This window comes from Simochromis diagramma, unplaced genomic scaffold (genome assembly GCF_900408965.1).
Source record: "Simochromis diagramma unplaced genomic scaffold, fSimDia1.1 OVJJ01000753.1, whole genome shotgun sequence".
NCBI lineage: Eukaryota > Metazoa > Chordata > Actinopteri > Cichliformes > Cichlidae > Simochromis > Simochromis diagramma.
This window is the reverse complement of record NW_024387523.1, coordinates 2,289,322-2,314,482: the sequence shown is the minus strand read 5'-3', so window position 1 is coordinate 2,314,482 and position 25,161 is coordinate 2,289,322. Positions and strand designations below refer to the sequence as shown.

At 41.2% G+C, this 25,161-nt stretch overlaps 1 protein-coding gene across 1 annotated transcript in view; it reads right to left on the bottom strand.

The window, feature by feature from the left end:
- Window positions 1-16,075: 16,075 nt before the first annotated feature.
- The window catches only part of LOC120726380, a 49,179-nt gene continuing 40,093 nt past the window's right edge, over window positions 16,076-25,161 (bottom strand). The window contains exon 5 of the mRNA XM_040019908.1: window positions 16,076-22,685. Within this exon, the coding sequence (XP_039875842.1) occupies window positions 22,639-22,685 (47 nt within the window). The 3' untranslated portion in view covers window positions 16,076-22,638. The remainder of the gene's footprint in view (window positions 22,686-25,161) is intronic.

The following is a 25,161-nucleotide window of genomic DNA, read 5'->3' as shown; positions in this document are numbered from 1 at the left end:
TATTCGTGTTTTTTGCAAGAGACAGCACGCGATGTCAGTCCCACTGAGGACAGGAATGTTAATCAACACCTTGTATCATCTGGTTCGCAGGTCCTGTTAGGGTTCACGATGGTATGAATGCTGGATGACTTGCGAAGAAACTCTGCCAAAGCCCCAGGGCATGGTGGGGCAGATCCAACCCGGAGCTGACAATGACAAGTGCACGAAAACATGCACATGTCAGAGAAGACGACCGGGTAGTGTCTGCTATTATACCTGAACGGAATGAATTCCTTTTAAAAAGCAAACACAGCTGGAAAAATAACTTAATAGCCCCAAAGGCGACACAGGAATATGTCCTGACCACCACTGCAATTTAGAGCTGCATTTAAACTTGCTCGTATTATGTTTCAGCATCACTTTTGCAATATCAGCATCACTTGCAAGCACTTTGTGCACAAAAACATGCGTAATCAGCCACACATGGTGTTTACAATCTTGTGGTTACGAACAGATGAGAACTGGATAATTGTTGGATTTATGATCTTCATATGTGAATAATGCTGCTCAGCACAGTTTGTCTCCCCCTTCTGGTTGAAAGGCTACAGCACAAAACATGGGAAGCTGAATATTTAAAGCCATAATCCATTTTAATGTCACAACAACTAGTAGCTCCAATCATCCCTGCGTGCTCCTAAAGAGACCTGAGACTACTGCTAAGAAAGCTCAAGGTCACTTGGGGCCCTGCAGTGTTTACATATGTCAGTGGGCAAATGATTTTTGTGTGTGGGGAAAAGTGTGTTGTGTACATGGTTGCCGTGACAACATAGTAAAAACACACAGAAGCTGAGAGTCCATCAGAACACTATTTTGGCCCAGAACATCTGGGGAAACACCCGAGTGCAGGGGGAAAGTGGATTTCTGCTGAGAACTGAAAATGCCAAAGTCCACAAAACACATGACACATTCACAGGGCGTTATCAGAGGGTAAACACAAACACCAAGTACAGTTTCCATTCCTGTAGAATATTCAGGGTGAGCCGGAGAGTGACAAATTAACTGTGTACTGAGTCACTCAGTCGCTTTTATATTCAAACGTCAAGACAAATGATCGCGTCAAGAAGCTGCATACAAGGACATGAAGTAACCTCGTTATCGTAAAATCAACTTTTCTCAGATAACAGACCTCTGCCCAGTGCAGACATTTGAAAAGAGCCAAACGTGAGACATTTAAAGGGCTTAAAAATTAAAGATTTAAGAAGCTGGAAGCTGACAGGGTTTTTAGTTATTTTTACCTAAAAATGCTTTAAATAAACGATTTATTATCCAAAATTAACTTTCTGTTGACGAACTGATTTACAGTTTATCATCTGCTCAGTGGGAAAGTAATTAATTATCAGACTTTCATCACTGATGTTACTAATAAACAACATTCTCCAAGTTTTGGTCTAAAATACCATTGATATATTTACTGAATTTGAATAGGGACGCAGATATAAGCAGTGTTGCCTGTACACAGCAGCAAACAGGATGGTATTGACCATGGCACAAGCCAGTGTTTATCTGTTGTGCCACATCGATTTTGTGGTGCCTGAATGAAGACTTTAAAGCTGATTATCTCAGGCTGAGGTTTGTTTTCTAAATGTGGGAAATAAATCACAATAAAAACGAAATAATTAAAAATAGTTTTAAGCATCTCTAATTTCAATCATCTAGTTCTGGACGTCCACTGTTTTGGCCCTCAGGGCTTGCTGTATCATGGGTGGAGGAACGGAAAAGGTTAACATTACCACCATCAGCACCCCAGCAGCCCCTCCCAGGCAGAGCCTCCTCCTATTACAGTCACTGAGCGATGGATAGAGCGGCGCAGTGATCGGACCTACCTGCGCAACACATTCGGCTGTACAGATGAGACCCCACTTCGCTGCAGTTCATTTCATGGATGTAATTAGTCCGTCGATAAAGAAATCCCCGCTCCAGCCCGCCGTACCAGGACGGCCGGGCAGCCTGCGCCGTATCGTCCACTTCGGCCATCCCGGTTTGTTTGTGCCGCGCGTAAACGCGGAGCGCGCTGGACTTTCTCGAAAACGCCCCCCTCACTCGTGGGTTTCTCGCGTGTGTAGTACCAGCCCTCCAAACTTCGCTCTGTACTCTATGAGAGCCACATGGAGGAGAAAAAACAGGGTCGAGTCAGATTGCAGACTCTTTGTCACAAGCCCAACCCACTCGTTTTGTTTAGCGAGAAGAAGTGGCGAGCTGCCGGCTGCTCCATCCTCCTCCGATCCGTCAGACGACTTGTGCCATTGAGACGCGCCGCGGAGAGACACTGCACACCGCGTCCTTATTTTAACACGCGTGATAACTGTACCTTTCACAAGATTGCATAACATACACCCCCGACAGCCCCATAAATGCAAAGCAGAAACAGGAATGACTTCTGGGAAGGCGCGAAACTTGCATTCGGTGACAGACGGTTCTGTGCATTGTCTCGCAGTGACTGTTCACAGGAGGGCAGAGCGCACATTACCCCCGGTAATAAATCATCACATTCCCTTCACATCCATAACAGCTGTGCCTCGTAAATATCCCCGACACAGGAGGCTCATTTTCTCTCCGTTTTTGCGCAACTTTAAGAAATACTTCACATAACTGAAAAGGTGCTGGCTCCTCGTTAATCCGCATGTGACAGAATCCAACTGCCATGACCATTAATTAATTTATGAAGAAGTTATATTTCTTTTAATTGGGGGCGGGTTAAGGTACAATCTGGTAACAAAACTTCTGATTAAGCAATAAAATAATACCAGTAGTAACTCACGGGATTAACTAGTGATGTGTCTAAAACAAAGTTTTAAACTGTTTCTTTAGGCACTTTGTTACTAGCAGCCTGAGTGAGTTCTCATTTCTTTACATTAATCTATGGAAAATACCAAAGACAACACTTTGACAGGTGTTAAATAGATGCATCTGGACTTCAATTGATGCAACTATTATTCAGTGAAGCTCATCAGAAATGTTCTCAGTGAATGGTGGCTGTCAGGAAGCCATTCTTAAGGAAGGTGGGGAAAGGCTGAGATATGTCAAATTATTATTTCTAAATTATTTTTATTATGATTAAATTACTCAAGAACCAGACTGAAAATCAGTGGCAACAGGTCTTGAAGACGTCAGGAGAGCAGTGCAACAGTGTCTGTTGTAAAACATGGCGGAGGCTCTGACATGGTTAGGTGGTGTTGTGTGGTGTTGGGGATCTTTTCGAAAGTGACAGAATTATGAATGCAGAAAAAGAATGAATGCGGTACAATCCGGAAAGCATCTGATTGGCTGTGGCTTCGTTTTTCATTAATAACGATGATGCCAATACAGCAACAGCCTAGATAGAAAAAACAGTCGAGGACAGAGATGAGGATAAGAACCAAGGCCCTCCCTCAGCGCAGACACACGCTGTACTGTATGCTGTGCTGTGTATGACAGTCAATGAACCCAGCTACTATTGAGGTTTACCACTAATGTGTTTTATGTTAGGCTGGGTATTGTGAAGGGCATGTAGGGACACGCTGGGTGTGCATTGTTTATTGTTTTTGTGTCCTTTAGTAACAGAATGTTTTCTCGTTTTTCAGTTATTGCCCAGCGGGGCGTCCTCCCTCCTCAGTCTGTTATTACCACCACAGCGAAAGGAGACAGGAAAGTGAGTCACGGCTGAACACCACGAGACCAAATCTGAAACCGATCCTACGCTGTGCTGTCTGTGGCGCGCGGTTTAGCAGACACGGCTGCCAGTCTGAGTCTGCCATTAATACTGTTGCAGATTTGGGTGTGGTTTCCTAAATGGATTAGACAATATTGTTAAGGACTTTTATTGTGATGGGAATGCAGTATCCTAATCTTGAGAGTCTTAAAAAGACCTTTGCACAAAACAATTAGAGGAAATCTCAAAGTTAAAAAAAAAACGCAGTCAAAAATAACAGGGAAGAGCATTAAATGATCATAAAGAACAGATCAAAATGAGCAGGAGCCTCTAATGAAGCAGGACTTAGATTCTTCTAACGTCCCGAGGATCTAAATGATCGTTTGTTATGACTGTATCCAGGATACGCAGGCCACCGTCCTCAGTGTCGAGTTTACTACCATTAGTCAGTCACCATCTGTGGCACGGAGCTTTTTTTAAACCTGGCTCTGGGTAAAGTCCCTTTTACCTACTTCCACCTTCCCCCTGTGTCAAAGGCACCTTGGTGTTCCAGCAAACTACAGTTCAACTTACACAAGTGGACTTGGGTTGTGTCCTTAAATCGAAATGTTTGATTTGAATGACTGAATCTGTAATGTAAACAATGAACAGACAGCCTGATATTGATCTCGCCGCCGCCAGAAATATGCTATAAAGAGGGAATACGACCACACCTGATGTGCAGCTCTTACTGTCTGCACTGCGGCAAGAACAGAGCTGAAAGCAGATTTCCCCAAATGCAAAGCACCTTGATATCGACAGGAGCTAGTGATGATACATGGCCTAGTTTTGCAATGCAGTGTTGGCACACGATTTACCAGTCAAACGGCACTTCCTGGCAACCTTTGATCGCGGCTTCAGTTGCGTGCAGTTTACAGACCACACGCATTCGAGTCACGCAGACAGAGGGAGAGGAGGATACATGTGTTGTTAATTTCTCCTGTTTTGCTTATGTTCTGATCATATTTTGGATATTAAGTCTCTGGACAGGGACTTTTCCTTTTTGGGGAAAGACTTTTCAGAATTCTTTGAAAATCATTCATCTGCTCAGAACAATGTGAGGAATGTTGTGAAAACTGCTCTTATCTACTCAAGGCGTGTCTTGCTCCACCCAACTACAACCTGATTGTGTAGTTTACAGCTGAGAGCACTGGTCAGATAATAGTACAGTAGTGCTCTAATTTAGCTTTAACAGCCAACTATTTCAAAATGTTAGTTTTGTTTTTTAAAATGTATTTAGGTGAGAGAGATTTCATGTAAAGGCTATTTTATGTGTTTTGTGCAAATAGATTATCCAGTAAATGTGCACGGTTGTTTTAAAGTGCCAAACAGGTTTCCCATTTGAAAGACAAAACAAAATAAAAAAACAAAACAACAATTGTTCTCTCTTTTACCTGCAGACTGTCAGTCAAAAATTCTTTAAAGCACCTCAGGGTGTGTCTGACAACCACCACAGTGTTCAGCTGTGTCAACAATAACGTGTGCCTTCCTGAGGAGTGTGTCATGACATTAAAGAGTATGCAACTAACCTTCAGGCTGCATAGTTTAGTTGAACATCGTGTAACTCTTCTATGCTTGCAGCAAGATTGGTTAACAAAAGGATATGGTTAACCTAACAACGACAGTGTGCCAAGATGAAACAGGTTGAACCAGCATTTTAACAATACAGCAGCCTCCACAACTGGGGTAGGTCTGTAAAGTGGAGAGATTAAAGTTATATCCAGTCACTTTAAGAGAGCTGCACACATAGATCTTTAGCCAGATCTTAACAAAGATGGGAAAAAAAAAATGATGGAATAGTTTTCAGAAGGGAAAAACTGCAACTTAGGAGCAAAGCTGAAGCTGAGGAGTGCCCGTCAGAGCTCTGACTAAGCCGAAACCCCATTCTCCACAAGAATACTCCAGCTCTTCGGACGTCATCACCCTCCAGCCAGCATTTACAGGGTTAATCGCAACATCTCCATAGCACAGGAAACCGAGATGTGTGAGGGGAAAAAAAGGAGGGGGGGCAGTGAGGAAGAGAGAGAGAGGAGCGTGTGCCGCAAAAACACAGAGGACGAGAGAGAGTAGAGACGACAGAACAGGACTGCCGGCAACAAACTGTTTGCAAAGGAAAATCTTTGATCTGCCGATCTCGCCCTCAGCTCTCCCTGCGCAAGCCTTGAAGCGATGAGTTTTTCAAGCTTTTCTTACCTTGCTTCTTGCGTACTCTCCACTGCCAGAAAACGATCAAGGTAACGATGTGGCCCACAGCCACAAGGGCTGGGAACACATTTCCAGGGGGGCTTGCCGGCATCGGGCCTGGTACAAAGTGGAGAGTCCCAGGCTCTGAAAGGTGGGAGGGTTGGGGAGGGTAGCGGCGGGGGGGGGAGTTGGAAGGTAAGGTGGCGGGGGGGAGTAAAGGGGAGGAGTAGGGGAGCGTCTAGGGGTGTGGTGTCACCCCGGACTTTAAAACGAGCGCTGCAGCTAAGTTGTCCGCGACTTTTACGAGACACGAGTGAAAGAGCACACCTCGCTCTGCTCTGTGACTCAGTCCTCTGGCAGAAGTGGCTGATCTCTCTCTCTCTCACTCTTTCCCTCCCCCTTTTTCCTCTGCACTTTTACAATTCCTCTCTCTGTTTCTCATATATTCACGTTTAAGTTGCACTTCTTTTAAAAGTATAAGCTGTAACTCTGGCAGCACGAGGAGCTCTGACGCTGTTAAAAATAAGTTTTGTCCTCTTTGTCCACAGATCAAGTAACTCCACTGGTTTTGCCCTACAGAAACTTGCTCTCTGCTTTCCTTGCCAGCTGCAGACTATCTGCAGGAGTTAATAATATATGAGGCTGTTTTGTGTGACGAGCACACACACAGAGCACGCTCAGTCGGGTCAGCCTTGATAAGAGGCAAACTAAGGGACATCCACTGTAAGCTGGAGTCAAAGTTTCCAACTGATTCACTCCATAAGTTTTCTTTTACCGACTGAAGCCCATTTTCCATCGCGGTTTACAAGTCACAGTCGCAGGCCAACCCCTTCCGCCTTTTCCAAATATTTATACTGAAGCCATGCCTCCCAATTTTATTTTCCCTCATCACATAATCATCCGCTCCCTATCAATTCATTCTCCTTATGTAACTTCACAATTTCCCCGTAATTCTAATAGTTTCCTTATGCTTGGACAGCCCAACCAGTGTGTATAAGCTTCCTAGAACCTGATTAAACTGGATCCTGTTTTACAACCAACCGTTTCAGCATCTCTGAACTGCCAGCTGCATTGTTAGCTCTAAATCCTAAAGTGTTTTTCATTTTTCTCCATCTGACCCTGGCTCTGTTGTTAAAACAGAGAAAAGCCTCGAGGGAAGATGTCCTCTGGAACCAGACTGCATGCCTTTTAAGGACGCCGCTTTAAGCGCAATCATTTTCAAACCTGTCAATCAGCTTTATTAAAACAGTTCTATGTCACCAGATGATCACAATGAAATTCCTCTGTGGGAGCTTCTCCTCACCAGCCTAACTCGAAACACAGAGTTGTGAAACACTAACTGCACCTGCAGAAATATGCACACATCACCTGTTTGCATCACTGTTTAAAAAAATAAAATATTGCTTGAGGCAAAACAGCATCGCTGCCAAGGTCTCTGTTGTCAGAACAAATGAAAAGAACATCAGCTGTGGTGCAGAAACCCAACACCAAGACGAGTGTCACCCTCACACATTTACAGCGACGCCACACACCAGCAGCCACCATAGAGAAAGCAAAAATAGTCGAGACGGCCTCGACCTCGTGCTGTCTTTAGCGTGAGCACTGTGTCATGCTATATAAAGAAGGGAATACAGAATAGTCTTACACAATATAGTTTGCACTAAATTTAAAACAAAAAAAAAAAAAGAAGCTATGTTTAGGCACAAAGACCAGAAGCAAAAGTGTAGAAGAAAAAGTGGGCGTTGTTAGTCTAAAGTGCTGGCAGTTGATTTGGGGAGAGACCTTATATGATCCTTGTTTGAAAATGTCAACCAAATCCCCAAAGCCTTAGAAACTGGCACTGCAATTTGGCAATTAGTTACAGTGAGGATTGAGCAAAGGGAATAAATCCAGGGGAGCAGTAGAGACGTCTGGAATAAATTCATTTCACCACTCCCTCATGGGAGGAGCCAGCCCACTCCCCCTCTTCTCACATGGTATGCACTCGCTCAATGATTCCCATATTGTGATACACATTCTACATACTCCCGCGAAAGCAACATAGCCAAAATCCACAAAGTTACACATTTAATTAATTCAGAAGTTCTTAGAATTTCACTTAAAAAGCCTCCGATATTAATGCCCAACTTTCACATAACAGCGTAGGTAAGATTAGCGAAGCAATGTGAGGAATGTGAGAGATGTTTTTAATCTAAAGTACTGATACTGGGAGTGGCAGTGTCCTCAGCTGGCAAGCATAATTCAAGAAATTAAGCTCAGCATAGTTTATTCTTGATCTGGTATCTTTAAGTTCACTGATAAAGAGTCTAAAAAAAGATTCCGGTAAAAATAAAACCTACCGTTGGGAGGTCCTGGGCAGAAGCAACAGCACAACTCCATCTTCTCTCAGCGTCTTCACAACTTTTAGAGAAAATGCAGAACTGCCAAGGAGTCAGAGCTGACCTCATGACATTATGTTCTGATAAAAACGAGGGGGGGCGTGTAGAAAAAACACCCAAAAAAAAAGGAAAGAGTGAGAGCGAGAGAGAAAAGCGGAGGCACAGCTGGGAAGTACAAACTACACAGCGTTGCGAGTTTGATTTAATTTGTGAGGCTTTCCTCAGTGGAAACAGCATCTCATGCGTGGTGGTTTCTGCGAGCGCCGCTGGATGGAATCCATGTGCAAGGCTTCAGAAAGACTCCCAGGGACACATTCACATTTTTTCTTACAGGATTTAGACAAAGAACGGAAAACGTGACTTTTGCCAGCTATAACAAAGGCGGCTCTGTGAAAGCCGTTAAAAAAAAGATTTATTGGAAACAGTGCAATTATGCAGCCGTATCCACAGGATGTGCATCACTCTACGCTACTATAGCTCGGCTTTGTTTTAAAGTCACAGATGGAACATTTTAATCTGATCACACAAAAACTACACAGGTTGCACATATTAGCTCAGTTCTTGGACAATATTTTCAGACTTATCATGTAGTTGTGTAGAATTGCGATATAAGATGTTGTTCGTATACTATTTAAAGTTCTGCCCAACTGACAAAGTCAATGAAATAAATGTTCATGATACATCAGATATAAATAACACAAAAAGTTTGAAGTGTCACAACAAAAATGTCAAAAAAAAAAAATCCCCAGCTCTCATTTTTGCTCTTTTTTGGGCTTAAATATAATTAAAAGTTGACTATCTTTAATTCTAAGCTGCTTTTAAAACAACATTTTCACCTTTTCTGAACTTTTTTTGGTTGATTAATGTGGCCTAAAACTAATCAATAAAGATATGGATCATTAGTTACAGCCCAACAGACAAAGAATGCAAAAGTGCATCTTAAGATATGTTATCTATTCAGCTGCCCATTACTCCCGAGCCCTGCCTGGTCTGCCTCTTTTTCACTGTGACCATTTTGTGCAGAGGAGAGAGGTGAAGCAGCCAGTCAGGGGCCATCCTGCAGCCCACACCCCTCTGGATTTTACACCAGGAAACTTGATCCCGGACGCAGCCAGCAGGCAGCGTGGGAGGTGTCTAACTCAAGGTCTTCAATGTTAAAGTTATGAACTATAATAAATTTTACTCCTAATCTTTAAAAAAAACACATTAGTTCTTTTAGGATCAAAATAAACTAGACAGTAGACATGCAATTGTTTTTTTAAGAAAACAATCTTAAAAACGTCTTAAACACTGTGTTTAAGATTGTGTACTTAATCCCAGACACAATGGCCAGTATTCAGCTGTTATCGGATCTGCGGCAGCGAGACACACCCTAACCTGCTTCATCCTCTTTGGTCCGCTAGATAACCTGAGACTGGCCATAAAGTATTTCTGTGCTGACACCTTTTGGTAAGAAGACAGAACTGTTCCAACAATAAAGACTTCCTACCTTGGCCGTGTTGAATCAGAGCCTCCATAAAGTCTCTAGAAAAATTCATTTCCATCGTAGCCAAAACAGGTTTCTTGATGATTTTTCTTTCTTACTGTATTATATGAAAAATGCAGCACACACTAGATTAGGAGTCAGCAGGTTACACACTCTGTGTTCTGCTGCAGCTAACCCACTCAAATACAGTATGGTCTTTTTAAATGTTGGAGTTCATGTTCATTGCAGGCTGGGCTAAGTGGAGGTTAGATGAAAGGTGGCAAATGCCACACACTCTGTGTTTTGGACTGCTTTGCTGCTTCGCCCTTTTTTGTGGAGGCACAGACAGGAAAAGCTGAGTGTGGTTTAATGGCACTCACATTTTTCCAGTCTCTGCTGAGTCATATATCAGCCCGACAATGGAAGGTTCTCAGGCAGATGTCATATTGAAAAGGTAGAGCCAGGGAATTCAGCACGTGGATTTGCAGAAGCATTTATCTTTTATAAGTCTTTATGCGCTGTATTAATATCTAGTTTGGGGGCCGTGTGAAATGCAGCATGTTCTGTGAGATGAAGAGAGATGGACACACGAGTGCATGCAGCTGCAGAACAGCAGATGCCAGAATTAGTGAATCAGCCACATTGATGTAGCGCACGCAGCAGCACAAATGTTTGCATGGATTTAATACTGAATACTGTGTTTAGACACCTGTAGATACCCTACAACGCCACAACATGTTTGCCAGAGTTTAAGTTAAAAAAGAAGAAGATTTGACCATATAACACCCACACAGAGGTAACTACAGTATCTGCCTCCACTTAGACTTAGTTTATCTGAATATTTTAATGTCTGTTGACACGATGCAGACATCTCTCTGGTCTGGAAGCTCAATATCTCTCAGACGTGTCAGTAAACTATGAACCAGCTTCAACAGACTGACAGGTTCTTCCACCAATACCAGAGAAGCCTCTTTGATCTTTAAGGCTTCAAAATTACAAAAATAAATAAGTAAAAGAAATTAAAAGATTCTTGTTTGGTTGTGTTTGTCAGTCATGTAGTTGCTGGTCTTAATTATAATTTTAACTGAGTTCTTGTTGTTTTACTTAATTTAATTTGTTGGTTATCTCAAGTTTACTATTTAGTTTATATTTACATGTTTTTTTTAAAAACATTTTTAATTTAATAATTATCTTTTTAAATTTCTATTTCTTTAATGAATTAAAATGATCAACTTTACTCCTTTTCATTACTTCAGGAGCTCTCTCTATTGTTGTGCTGCAGTTTGTACCTGCTGTGCTACATAAATATAATTTTGCTACCTTAGAAATAACAAGACGTTAATTAAATATTCATTGAATTAATGGGTAGTTGATGCTGTTCTCCTTGGGGAACTGAACACACTGTTTTTCGTTTGAGTATAGATCACAACAACTGCAGAACAAAACTGCCTGTTCTGCTGAATATACGACAGTAATAATCTGCTTGACAGATGCAGTTTGAACATGTAGAAGCTTCATATGTTATCTTTGCTTTTTGCTTGTTTTTAACCCTCGAAACATCTCAAAGAAAGAGTTATATGTGTTTCCAGTTAAGAAGACTAGCAGAGGTAAAGCATCACAGGCCACATAAAACGAATGATCTACAAGGTGTCTCAATAATCAGTGTTGGATAAAAGTCACATTATTTTCTTATTTGTTATAAATTCTTAATGTTTCTACAGTTCGAGTTTTAGTTACTGTGAGTCCCGTAAGCAGATGTGTGACAGTAAACAAAATGAGGACTAATGCATTTTAAAAATATAACTGTACCCTCACTAACATACAGTATGCAAACATGTGCATGATTCACATTTAGACAAAGCTTGTCTGTGTAAGTGGGCCACTGGTTGGCACAATCTGCATCTGTAAAATGACACCTAATTGACAGTCTGTTGTTATTTAGCTATATGAAAAATGACAGGACCATTATTTGTATCAATAAGAGACGAGATTAAATTATCTCTGCTTCATCCACATAAACAGAGCCAGCAGCCATAGCAACACCAAGATAGCCTTTACTGCAAATGAAAGAGGAAGAAACGGGAGGAGGAGTTAGAAGAAGCTCAAACCTTCAGGGAAGTCAGGCCCGGTCTTCTGAGCATCTTTACCTTTTTCAGGTTCTTCTGTAAGAGTGGTGCAGTCTACCTGAAGCAGAGGGATCTTCAGAGCTGGGTAAACTGGTGGGACTATAGGGACGGGACGGTCTGCTTTAGTGGCTGCAGTGGAGGAGGCTCCAGATGCATCATGAGAAATCATGACTTCTGCAGAAACTATTGTCTCACTGTCTTTTTCATTCTCTGTATCTGTAATGTCAGATTCCATTGTTTTTTCCTCTGGAATATTTTGCACAGATTTGTAAGTGTCACACTTGGATGTTTCACTTTTATCCGCAGGGCTGTAAACTTCAACCATCACATGTTTCATCTCCTCAACATCACCTGGCAACTTCTTGTGGTATTCTTCTGTCACAACGTCAGCAGAAGATCCAAACGGAGCTGAGATGCCCACCTCATGGAGAAGGTCTTCATCTTTCTCTTCATCATCAATAAGCTCTTCCATCAAAGGGACTGCCTGGGGGTCTGCTACCATTTGTATACCGCATTCACTCGCAGGTACCTCTTCTTCAAGAACCCCCAAGAACAGATATTTGGTCTCTCTTCTCATCTCATCTAAGATCAGTTCTTTTACAGGTTCCTCAGTTGCAGTCTTCTGCACCTTCATGGTGGCCATAGCAACACGTCCAGACTCCTTATAACCTGTTTGTGGTTCAGCACATGTGTTCTTAAACGATTCCTGCAGGACCTCTGTTACTGGAACACCAGGAACCTTCTGAACTGTCTGGATTTCTTTTGGAAACTTTATCACAACTGAAGGAGAATGAAAACCTTGCATGGCCTCCTCGACTGAGTAATGACCTCTGGTGGCTTTGTCTTCATGGTGGAGAACAGAAGCATTGAAAACTTTACTGTGACTTTCCTCTTCTATGCAGAGGTCTTTGTCCACCTTGAACAAGGTAGTGTTTTGATCTCTAGTCTGACCAATGGACATCTGGTAGGAGCCTCTGAAGGTTTTTGGAAGTCTGTCAGGTTGTTCTTCTTCAACTCTCTTGTGACGGTAAACGTGCCTGTCCGTAACACCCTCTTGGGTTCTTCCTTGGGCCTTCAGTTCTGAAATGGAAGATCTCGGGCCTTTCACGCTTTGAACTCGAGCAGAAAATCCAGGGCGACAAATGCGATGAAGGGTTCTAGGCATGATTTCTGGAGGCAGGTGCAGGTAATCTCGCAGGTACCCGATACCTTCATTGGTGAGATAATAATAGGCATGTTTCCAGGCAAAAGTCTCCCTGACGTAGCCTTTAGTTTTGAGAGAGCCCACGGCACGGATCACCTTTAGGTTATTCACCCCATTGAGATCAGGATGCATGGACTGCGGCCGCCTGTCCTTCTTAACCACAATGACGCCATCTTTGAAGAGAAGCTCGTAGATTGCTTTCAGATTGGCTAATGGCATTACCATTCCAGCCACCATTATGTCTTCCTTTGTGTTCTTTGAGATCCTCAAGGAATTCCTTCTTCAGATACTATAAGCACTTCAATGCGCAGTATTTGCATGGAGAAACATATCACAAAGAAGACCTGTTAAAAATTCTTAATTCTACATAATTTTGGATTCACTTTGATGAAGCATTTATCTACCCAGTTGTCATCATGAGTCAGCATGGAGAAACAGCGATGCTCAGAACCCCTCCTACCTTCTCAGTCCCCAGTCGAAACAGAAACAGTGTGGATGAGAGGCGAGAGGGAAGAGAGGAGGAGAATCTAAAGGGGTGTGCGCACACAGGATGCAAACAGAAACCAAAAGGATCCAAACAGAGACGAGAAAAGGAGGTTTGGACATTGTGTGGGTAATGGGCAGTGCCGCTGCTACAAAACCCCTGCTACCTTAGCCAGCTGTCAACACAAAGTGCAAAAACGGTGTGGGTTTTATATATAAAAACGCAAACAATTAATTCTTTCTTTGCTAAATAATCCGTCAAAATCTATGCACAAATCAGACAGTGTATGACAATATATAATCATGAAATAAATATTTAAAATGCAAGATATTATTCATGTCTAGTTACTTAACGTGAACCAGTTTTAGTACTATTGGTTATTTCATATATGAGCTGATGGTGTAGAAAACTGTGCATCACACACAAATTCACCATCACTAGGTTGTCATCTTAATCCTTCCTCACCAGCCTCAGATGAGAACAACAACAAGAGTTTACCAACAGCACTGGAGACAAAAACAATAAAAATAGTTTTTGTAAAGTCACTGCAGGACTTACTGAAGGTCTTAATAACGCAGGATTGGAGTAACTGTAATGAGCTAGTGGTATGTTGACTACAGTCCAAACGGAGCCTGGCAATAACTAAAGAATTAAAACCAAAAAAGCCAGACATTACATTCTGCCTTTTAGCATACCTCAGAGTCATTTGGACAAATAACTGCACAGAAGATTTTCAGTAAAAGGATGGTGATTTAAAATGTGCAGCACTCTAACACAGCATCAGATATTAGAAGTAATACACCTGAAATAACACAGGGATACAACAATTAGCGGTGATGGGTGGTAATCCAATCATCTGTAAGACAGACACACTGCAGAATAGCACATATACCGTGTTACATGCTTGAATGAAATGAGACTTTAACATTCAAACAGATGTGTAGGTAACAGATAACAGGGAAAAAACAAGCTGACAGCTAAAACATCTGATATGGGGCAGGGATGACACAACCAACACCGAACAGGCCTGAGGGGATAAAGACCATGCATACAATGCTGTGCAAAACAGGGACAGCTGTGGCGAATCATCGGCATGTGTTTTTAAAGGCAAGAGGTTTTGAAAATGTCACTTTGACGAAATACAAGGTTCCAGAATGAAAGGCTCTCTTTGTATTCTAAACTACTGAATTTGCCCAATATAATATACAGTCATGGTCACTAATGTTTTCCAAAGGTTCTTCAGTGCTATTCAAAGACACCAAACCTAAATGTCAAACATTAAGTACAAACAGCGTATAATCTTTGGTCTCTATGCTTTCCTTTCCTCACTCATAGCCCACATCTCCGGCCAGCCAATTCTGCAAACCTAAATGGAAAAGCCATCAAGTCGTGGATTTCCCCATAAGAAAAGACAATTGTGCCTGTGTTTAGGTCCATGTTACTCAACCTCCTCTGAGACCAAATGAGACTGAACAGCAGTTATAAGAGTCCAGGGTAACAACAGCTGCCAGTGGAGCTAAAAATACAAACAGGAGGTTTGGAAAAAGTCTGCAGGAGATGGTGATTTTCCCTAATTCTTCCTAATTTTCCCTCTTCTCTCTGACAGCTGCAACATTTAACAGTCATTTAATAATAATGAATATAGGAGCACATTTCTGCTGATCACATTAAAATCTCTGAACAGAAAACCTATTAGGGTGAAGTGTTGAAATAAATACAGAGGTTCAAGCTTTTTAATTATTTTTCCAAACAATCAATTTTATAATCTGCTTAATGAAAATCAGCTTTTGCCTGTTTGTGTCAAACCCATTTGTCAAGAAACTTGATTGCTCTACTGGGAGCAATGTTTCATAAGAAGTCGCTTGGAGTAAGAGCATGCAGGAGAGGGAAGATGACTGCCTCTAGCAGGTCTGGGGCAAACGGTATTAAGCTATTTCAACATTATGCAGTCACATAAACACTGCCACCGATAAATCAGAATTCTGGAGATGGATATAACCCCGCCCTTTTGGGGCATGGCAACAATCAGCGCAAATAACTTTTGCGCCAGATGAGGCTCCACTGCAGATCATACCCGGCAAATGATCTCCTGCCAGTTCCATCGTATTTCGATAGGCTGTCATAGAACTAGAAATGATATACTGAAGTGTTAAGTGAAGATGTCTGGAAGAATGAATCACAATCTTTTTGCTAGCACAGATAAATTCTTGCTGCATGGCACAGCTGGTAAGAACTCTTCTGGTAAAAGAAAACAGGCCTCTCACAGCGCAAGAATTTACTGGTCTTGGGATTCATCAAAAAAAAACTTGAGGACTGTGTTGGTTCACTGGATGCAGAGACTTAATCGCCATGTGTTCTCCATTACCTGTCCGTGGCTCTATATCAAACACATTGGCAGCAACAATAGAGTTTTTGTTTGGTTTTCAAACACAGAATCATAGATGGAGTGAAGTGAAGCTGTCTGCACCTGCGTCACACCTCTAACAGCTTCAGTTATAGCCTTTCTTAAATGCAATCTAGAGATTGACGATCTCCAGTCAATCTTATTAAAAAAAGGCTGATGGGAAAAATAAAAAAATATACGCATCCTCAACCTTTGTCTGGATATAAACAATGTAGATGTTTATTGCTGCTCTCTCCAAGTCATGACGAAAGCTCATTGCCATGGTGGCGATGGCCGAGGTCGAGGGAATGAAGACAACTCAAAGTGACACTGGGTGCTTTAAAATAAACCTATTCAACTCTACTGGCAGATAAATGCTCTCCGCATTCCAGTGCGTACTTTATAGCGAGTCGTTTAAGCTGTATGGTTGTCTTCCAAGTCGTTAAATTCAAGGCTGCATTTTGACATTTGGAAATGGAGCAGTGGGAAAATGCTGGGAGGACTATTGCTGAAACAGTTCACACACACGTGTGGTGATAAATTCTGCAACTATTGCACTTAAAACATGTTCCTGACACGATGTTCAGTTAAGTCCTGAGGACATTCTGCAAACTGAACTGTCTGCAGTGCAATGGAGGCCAAATTCCTCTGGATAATGTATGCGTTAAAGGCGTCATCCGTCTTATTCTCTGATCCATCTGTGCTTCTGGAGTTAGTACTTACATCTGTCCACCTCATGTAAAACGAGTGCAAAAATCTTTTAGTGATTTAAAAGGCACATTTTTTCCCAAGGCAGATGGATATGGTGTCAACTTTTAGCAGAATGGCTCATGGATTTAAAATTTGCTGGAAACTCCACATAATGGAACCTTTATATGGACATCTCTACCCTTACACATCAGCCCACTCACAAATATGAGTGAAAAACAGAGAACACACACAAGAAAGTAAGTGTACCTAAAATTTAACTAAACAGAGTGATAAGATTCACTAACAAAGCTTGTAGCAGTCTCATACTAATTTTAGAGATGGAATCTCTACAATGCATAAGTTTAGTTTAGTATGGTTTAGTTTAAATGTATTCGAAAAAGGAAACTTAAATCTCATCAGAAAAAGATGAATCGCACCCTGATTAAACTGCAAATGTTGAAATATTATACAAATACAAATCCAGTTGGCTATTTAATATATTGCTTTTTGATTATGCATTTAATTAAAACATCCCATATAAACCAAAAATACAGCTAGAGGTTTTTTGGGAACTGATGGATGGTTAATGTTGACAAATCTGATTTTAACATCATGGACGTATATGCTTGTTACCCGGATAGCGTCATTAAAAAATGCACATAGGAGAAAGCAGAATTTCTCATAAGCATTTTTATCAGTGCTCAGCGAGGAGTTAATCAATTTCATATGGAGCCATGTCTCTGCTGCAGTAACGAGTCCTTGTTAAGCTGAATAAACACTGTGTGATTTGGGCCTGTCCCAGAAAAAAAAACAACCAAAGTGAAAGAATGAAGCTATAAATGGAGCTCCAAAACACTGGCCAGGTCAAAGCTGCCCACTGCAATGAAATTGTTTTAATCAAAGGAGAAAGAGAAAGCTGCTTGTGGCAGCAGGAGTTTGTTTGTATGAAGTGTCTTTATGCTGTTATCATGACAGCACCAAGAAGGATGTAGCCTGTAAACAAACAGCAGAGGAAACGCAGCCTTGTGTCACAGCCTGTGAGTCATTGCACCATCTAAATATACTGAACTTCTCAATGTTTATTAGATACGTGTATTAGATACATGTTGCAGAGCGTGGGTTTGAAGTAAATTTAGACATGATCGGGCTGTTGCTCACCACTGTCCACTTTTCTGTTCTCTTAGCTAATAAAAGAAAGAAAGCTACTTTTTCACAGCTTTTAGACACCCTTAAATGTGTATGACTACTTGATTTACGCCTACCTGGGACTGACACTAATTATATATCTCTGTATATGAGCAGACAGCTAAGTTGAGGGCAGCCAACAAGGCTATTCAAGCTTTCCTGACTTCACACCTCGATAATGTCAAACTGTCCTTGAGTGAGATGCTGCAGCATCCTACTGCAGAAGAGGGACAAACAAGAGGAAGATCGCTGACACTCGAACAGGTCTGCAGGCTGATGAGTGGTATCAGGGTAGTTCAAGCATTTAATGGTTATTGGAAACTACTGGCTGTGCAGAGCTGTGGCAGACTTGTGACATGTTAGCTTTACTTGGCAAGGCCTTATTCTTTTCCTGAGCTATTTTTGATGGCTGTAGCTTTATGTTTCTCATGTTTGCTCAGTAGCATCTAATCTCTAATCTGAACACACTTTATGTGACCAAAGCCTGAGAGCAGAACATTATTGTGTTGTTGCTGGTGTTTGTTTTAGCAGAAATCTTGTCAGTGCTGATAGTAGCATGCTTTATCCTACCATGCACAGGTACATGTGGATAAATATGTAATTAAGACAAGAAATGGTTACATAAACTATGTGAGTTTTAGAAAAATGTAGCAACTATTCAAATATTTGAAAAGCATATTTATCACTGATTAACACAAAATTGATAACAGCATCAATGCATTGTTTTTCATTTGGCTTTAAAGGATCACAATGTCAAGCCGAACTTATTAGATTACAGGTTTTTATTGGTAATGCACAAACCACTATAAATACTGTTCACAGCATAAAAGCTTTGGATCACAAACCATCTGAAAAAAAAAATGGCTGATGCTGTTAGAAACTAATGGACCTCTGAGCCAGTCTGAGGCAACACGGGAAGGAATGAAGCAGCTCAGTGCAAAGGTGGTTTGAAAAATCCTGAACCTAAAATGGACGACTTGGAAAGTAGAAAATGGATGAACGCCAGACTTCGCCAAATCAGATAGGAGCATCATATGATTAAGAGGAACCACAGCGTAGCAAGGGAAATGTGAAAGTGTGTGTGTGAGTGACCACTGCAATGAGTCATCAAAACCCATGGCAGGGCGTGGCTGGCCAGGAATGCCTGCAGCCACAGTAACATGACGCACCAAAGAAATATGAGTGCATAGAGTACAAGGCCAGAACAGTGGTCAGAGGCAATAGCATCGCTACTGGCAACAATAAGAAACAGACACACTCGTCCAGATGTTGAGAGCGTCTCCTGCTCACCACACAACCTGATCCAAAAGTTTCAGGTGATAAAAACATCAAAAGAAACTCTGGTTTTGACATTATTTTGGAGTTGCTCCGTTACCATTCACGCACACACCAACCAAGAAACTCAACTCGAGCATTTCAAAGGAATACTCCCCTAAAATATAACCTGTTGCTGAGCCCACGGGCTCCATTTGCCTCCAACCTCCTCATAACCCTGGATCACCACTAAATATCATTTTAATTGATTTACTGTCGAGGAAGGAACTGTTCAAAACATACTGAACATACCGATCGAGATTACTGTGTAAAAGCTGTGAGACAAGTTTAATTCTCTGGTATTCTTTTCTTTTGCCTTGATACTGGCTCACCACTGGAATGCACTTAAACTGCTGAGAATCCCAGCTGATTATACACAGATCACCCACAAGTTCTTAGGAAAGGGGAGTAAACAAACACTCCTCACCAGTTATAATTAGGGGACAGTGTATTGATCGAAACCTTCAGGCACATCTCAAACAATTAATTATGTTAGTTTTTTAAGTAATGTATTAGCTGTATATTTTCACCTGCATAGATTCATCTGATCTGCATTGGGACTACAGGTCTAAATTATCACCTTCAATTAAATGTGGTATGTTTGCATTTTATATTTATGTCTATAACTTTGACCGTCCTTGTTAAAGAAACAATAAATACTGTGCAGGACCCCCTTGTACAATCAAAGAGCTGGACACAGATCTGATGTGGTGCAGAGTGGGGTCTCTGAGTATCTAGTTTACTCTTGGATGAAAATCTTGGAGGGTGTGGAGGCAGCATCAACACTGTGCTCTTTGTTGTGTTCCTCAAGCTCTCCCTGAGCTGTTTTTCGGGCGTGGTCGGGAGCATTGTTCTGTCGGGGAGCCGTTTTTAGGAGTCTGCACCAGTTTTTAGCAGGATGACCTGCAAGGTGCTTTATCGTGACAAAAATTATAATTAGAAAAAAGAGGTAAAATGTGTCTTTTAATTACATAAATTTTCATGAACATGAACTAAATAAGCGTGAACTCAGTGCGACACCCTGATGGGAAGTGAATTTCAACGTTTAGAGAATAATAGGCCAAGCACGAAAAGAGGATAATAACTTATTTTAATAATATCTTATTTTAACAGTCCGTGAAAGCTAAAATTATAACTGAACCTAAAATTTAATTAACACTATCCCTGGTATTATATGTCATAATTCAAGGGATAACACTGCATTTGTTTGGCTCTTTTGAATCTGTCAGTGTTGTGGTTGACTGATGTAGATGCTTTTCTTTGCAATGAAAGGGCTTTGTAATTTTAAAAGAGCTAAATTATGCCAACAAAACCACAAAGATTAAATTAATCAAGTGGTAAACAGTTAAAATGTGGCTGACCTGCATTTATTCTCTTTTTATGATAAAAATCATTCCAGATTATTTTAATCCTTAATTTACACAGCCTTCCATAAAAACATGGAGATTAAACGTGTGAGTGAGAGGAACGTTTAATCTCATTTAAAGTGTGTTTTAAAAGTTAAATTAAATACGGAGAATATAATAAGACCATCGAGTATATTTATGTCTTCATCAAGAAGAGTGGAGACATTGGACATTATGTTGAAGGAGACAACACGACGAGACGAGGAGCTGAAACACTAAAATTCCTTGAATTGTGCTCACATAACTGGATGTGGAAAAACCCTTTCCTCAAGTCCCAGGTCTCCGAAGCAAAATCAGCGTTAGACTCTGAGGTTTCTTCAGCCATGTTTGTAAGTACTGTTGTTGCTTCTGGTTTTCGCGGAAGGGTACTGAGCAATAATGGGACGGTTGATAATAAAATGCAAACAGTTTTTGAAAATCATCAAGTTGAGGGCCGAGTTAAGGGGTTGAGGGATTAAATCAGCGAGAAAACCAAAGTATATTTCACATGTGCTTGATATTGTGTGTGAAAAGCAGTTTGTGACAGTGTGTCAAATTAAAAGCTATGTTAATTATGTATATTTTGCTCACTAAGCAAAGACTTAGATGATTTTCTTTGGTGCGTTGAGTAAATTCACCAAAACATTTTTCAGTGTGCATATCAACACCAAAGGAAGTCATTGGACCATGTCCAGTATAAAGCCAAGTGTGCCGATTTCCACTGGCCTCTATGTTGACAGCAGCACACAGTCACGCTTCACTGACTTTCTCTCCATGGAGGCTGCAGGGCTTCAATCAGACAGCTCCTGTGTTTCTTATTGTTAGATATTCAGTCATGGCTTATTAAAAGACCCTTATTCTCAAACTTCTCAGGCAGGTCCAACTAACTACCAGCTGAAGAAGTCCAAAAATGTAGTCACTGTGGGGATGTTACCCACCAAGGTGATTTAAGGTAATGGGTGATAGATCCACCATGGTCCCACAATGGTGTTTTGTTTACTACCAAGCGAGCAAGAACAAAACTTAAAAGCACTTTGACAAGACATCGCTCTCAGGAAACCCCCGAAGCAACATGTCGGCATGATGTGTGTTCAGTGCCATTAGAGGAGTCCTATAAATCAGCTCGGCCTCCTCGTAAACTCAGCCCTGACACGGTGTGACTGGGGCTTCACCTCCACTCTGTCCAGATCCCGTCCACATTCCCACCTCCTCAGGCCTTTTCTAGATCACTCCCAGACTGTCACTCCCACGAGAGAAAAAAAAATAAGCATGATAGTAACAGTTATCTGCTTCATAGAAAGTGGCAGTGAAGGGGTCTCACAGGGCTTTTCATACAGCAGGGCGCCTTGCTGGCTGTTGCTGGCTGTTTTGCCTGCGGTGAGGGTTGGCGGACAAACAGCCTCAGTAGCTTTTATACCGTCGTCTCATGCCAGGCAACTTCTGGAAACGGCACCAAGCTCGAGGGCTTTAAAACTTACAATTACTGACAAAGTTAAATGTCAGTGGGAGGGATATGATTTCACCCTGATCCTTGAATACAGCCCACTCTTACACTTGCAAAATATAGTGTGTGCATGTATACAAAGAAAGAAATTCAAGGAGTAGTAATTTATGCTCTTGTAACTTGAATATATTTACATTTGGGAATTGCTTGTTGACCAAAACCAAGAAAATGACCCAAGAAATATCGGAATATTAAAATAATTGCGAGATGCAAATTGAGATTGAGACAAGATACAAGACAGAGAAGTGCAAAAGTGCAAAAGGAAAGCGAGACATGGCCTCAAGCTGCAGATCCAGTTTACTCACTTGGCTTGGCATCAGAAGAAAGAGTACAGAAGACATGATGGCAAACAGCCTGCAGCTCTTTGTGCCACAAACAACGACAGCACTGTTGTACCAGTGACTATTATACCAAATAAAAAGCAGCATTCACTTGAAGACTGTCACACACAAAAGGAATGAGGAATGAACAGTTGCATACTGTAACGAAATACAAAACTCGCTTGTCTAATTATGCCCCTGCATTAACAGAAATGAAAAGATACTTTAGAGTAAGAAGCAAGGACAGAAAGATCTGATGCACAAGCAGGAGGCGCTCACCCATCCTGTGACACCGGACAGCCTCCTATTGTCACCTGGAACCCCACAAAGTTACAAAAGGCAGGAGCAGCAACTTACCTAGAAAGAGAGAAAAAAAAAGGCAAAAAAGAGAAATTCAACTTTCCTCCAAAGCAGACTCTCTCCCATTTCTAAAACCCAATCCTTTATATTTTTTATTACAATTGAAATCTTAAGAATCAACAAACAAACAGCAATAACTATGTTAACAACAGACGTCTCAATAGCCTCATTAAGGCCACAGCAGCTGCACTAACAGCGCCCCCTCCTGGCCACTTTAGGGAAAGAAACTTAGCCGTGTGAACCCTCCGTCTTACAAGTGGCACAGGAGTCACCCTGTTTCAGTTTCCCTGCTGAATCCCCTTTCCCTAACAAAACAAAGCATAAAGAATGTAATTACGCTCCACTGAGAGTGGGATTAGAGGAAGGATTGGATGATTAGACAGGATGTGTCAAATTATGGAGGCAGTTGCTCTTCTGAATTACAGGAAACCCAAGGTTAATGGGATTAAGCAATCTCATCGGCCAACTCAGGGGGGCACTCGCGGGGACCGTTTCCAGAGTTATCAAACAGCATGACTGACAGCCTCGCTGACAGCTCCAGCACTCTTCAGTACACAGGACCCCATTAGGGGGCTACACTGCCTCTGTTTAATTGTACTAATGTAGGTCAGCTAATGTTTCTAACTGGAACTACTTGTTATTTAAGAAAAGCTGAAATTTGGGTGATTACAGTTTATAACAGCTGAACAATTTTGAGATTTGTGTTCATTTTGCGATTGAACTTTTTTTATTAGACAGTTCTGTCATGTGTGTTGATGTGTAAAGATCATTCAGATAAAACATGAATTGGAAATAATAGTTTTTGTTTGTGTTCCAGTCATTAATCCAGTCATCAGCTCTGTTTGTTTTTGACCTCTATAGAAAAGCCAGAAACCTGTAAATCAAAACCACAGCACAAAAAACGGAGGTATACCTGGATCGTGGTTCCACAGACCTGTGATACAAAGTCACCTGTAACTAAGTATTGTTGTGTTCGTTAGTTTAGCACAAGGCCTTCGTGAAGCAGGTCATCTTCCACAGATCAAGACATGTCATGTTTGTAGAGAGGCCTTACTTGGACCCACAGCATAAGGCTGGATGAACCCAACAGTGGACTTAAAAAGGGATAAGCTGATGCCACAGAGTTCCAAGAACAAACTTGTTAGCAAACAGTTGATGACCTGTTGAATGTAATGCCGATATTTACTTTCTTTTAGCTCAGTATTAGCCGTCAACCCCTTTAGTGCTACGATCTGAAACTGGGAAAGAATTGTATGATGGATTTATCAGAGCTTTTTCACTAAAAAAAAAAAAAAAAAAAAAAAAAACAAAGAGGTGCAGCTTCTGCTGAAATCTCTGTCAATGAACCAAAACAGTAAACTTGCAGGTTGCCAATCCAAAACAATGAGCTGAAGGACACCGTTCTGCCATTCTGGGAACAGCTAGTGTAGTTAGTATCCAGTGTATTTGATATACAAGACAAGACAAGACATCCTTTCTTTACAGTCCAAATACATCTAATTTTATCTTTTATTAATTACCCAAAGTTAAATTAGCTCCAAACAGTAGCTGATAGCTTTAAGATGGCATTTTGGCCGATGTGTAGATTTTTCTGACAAAAGAAAGCAGAAAACCTTAAGTACAAATTCTGAATACTGACATATGTTTAGCTAATCTCAAAGATTTCATGTTTTATATATGTCTGTGCACAGAGTGTAGGGGGAATGCTTTGTGCAACAAGCCTAGTCTTCACATCTGCAGTGAATCTTAACTCTGGCTGCAGAGAGAGAAACCTTGAATATAGTTATCGACTAATTCCTGCAGCTCAGATATCAGCTGAAGCTTTTTGGAGCTACTGAGACTAAGACAGCTATATATGAGCCCTCTATCCATAAAATACAGACAGGATGTGTGCAGAAACAAAAATACACCGTGAATAAATGAAGCTGTATAGAAACCTGGATGTAAACTAATATTTCAAACAGCGTTCCTTCTCTTCTCTGTCCCAACGATGACAGCCCCTCATTTATACCCTTCACAGAAAGTGCAGTAGCAACAGGAAATCTGTGATCTTTTGCAGATATCTGCAGATATGAAACAGAGCATGACCGGAGATACACATGCACGGGAAACTGTAGGAAAATGAGTAAGCAAATCAAAGGGGAATACTTCTTCATCCCTAAATTACAGATTCCTATCTATATCATACAGGTCTTTAATAACAACTCAATGATGACGTTATTTTACTTGTCAAATTTGGCCAAAGAGAGCCCACGTACTGTTTAATTACTGAACTGGATGTGGTAGTCAGGTCTGACAATCAAGGCGAGGGCGTTTTAACCTCACGAAATCAGATCTGTTCACCGGAGCACAGCCCACTTTTTAATCTAATCAAACTATCCAACACAAATCTATTTATTCCAGCTGTTAAATGTGTCCCTATTGTATGTTCTACTGTCTTACTGAAGCTACGGTCGCTTAAATTGTCAAAACA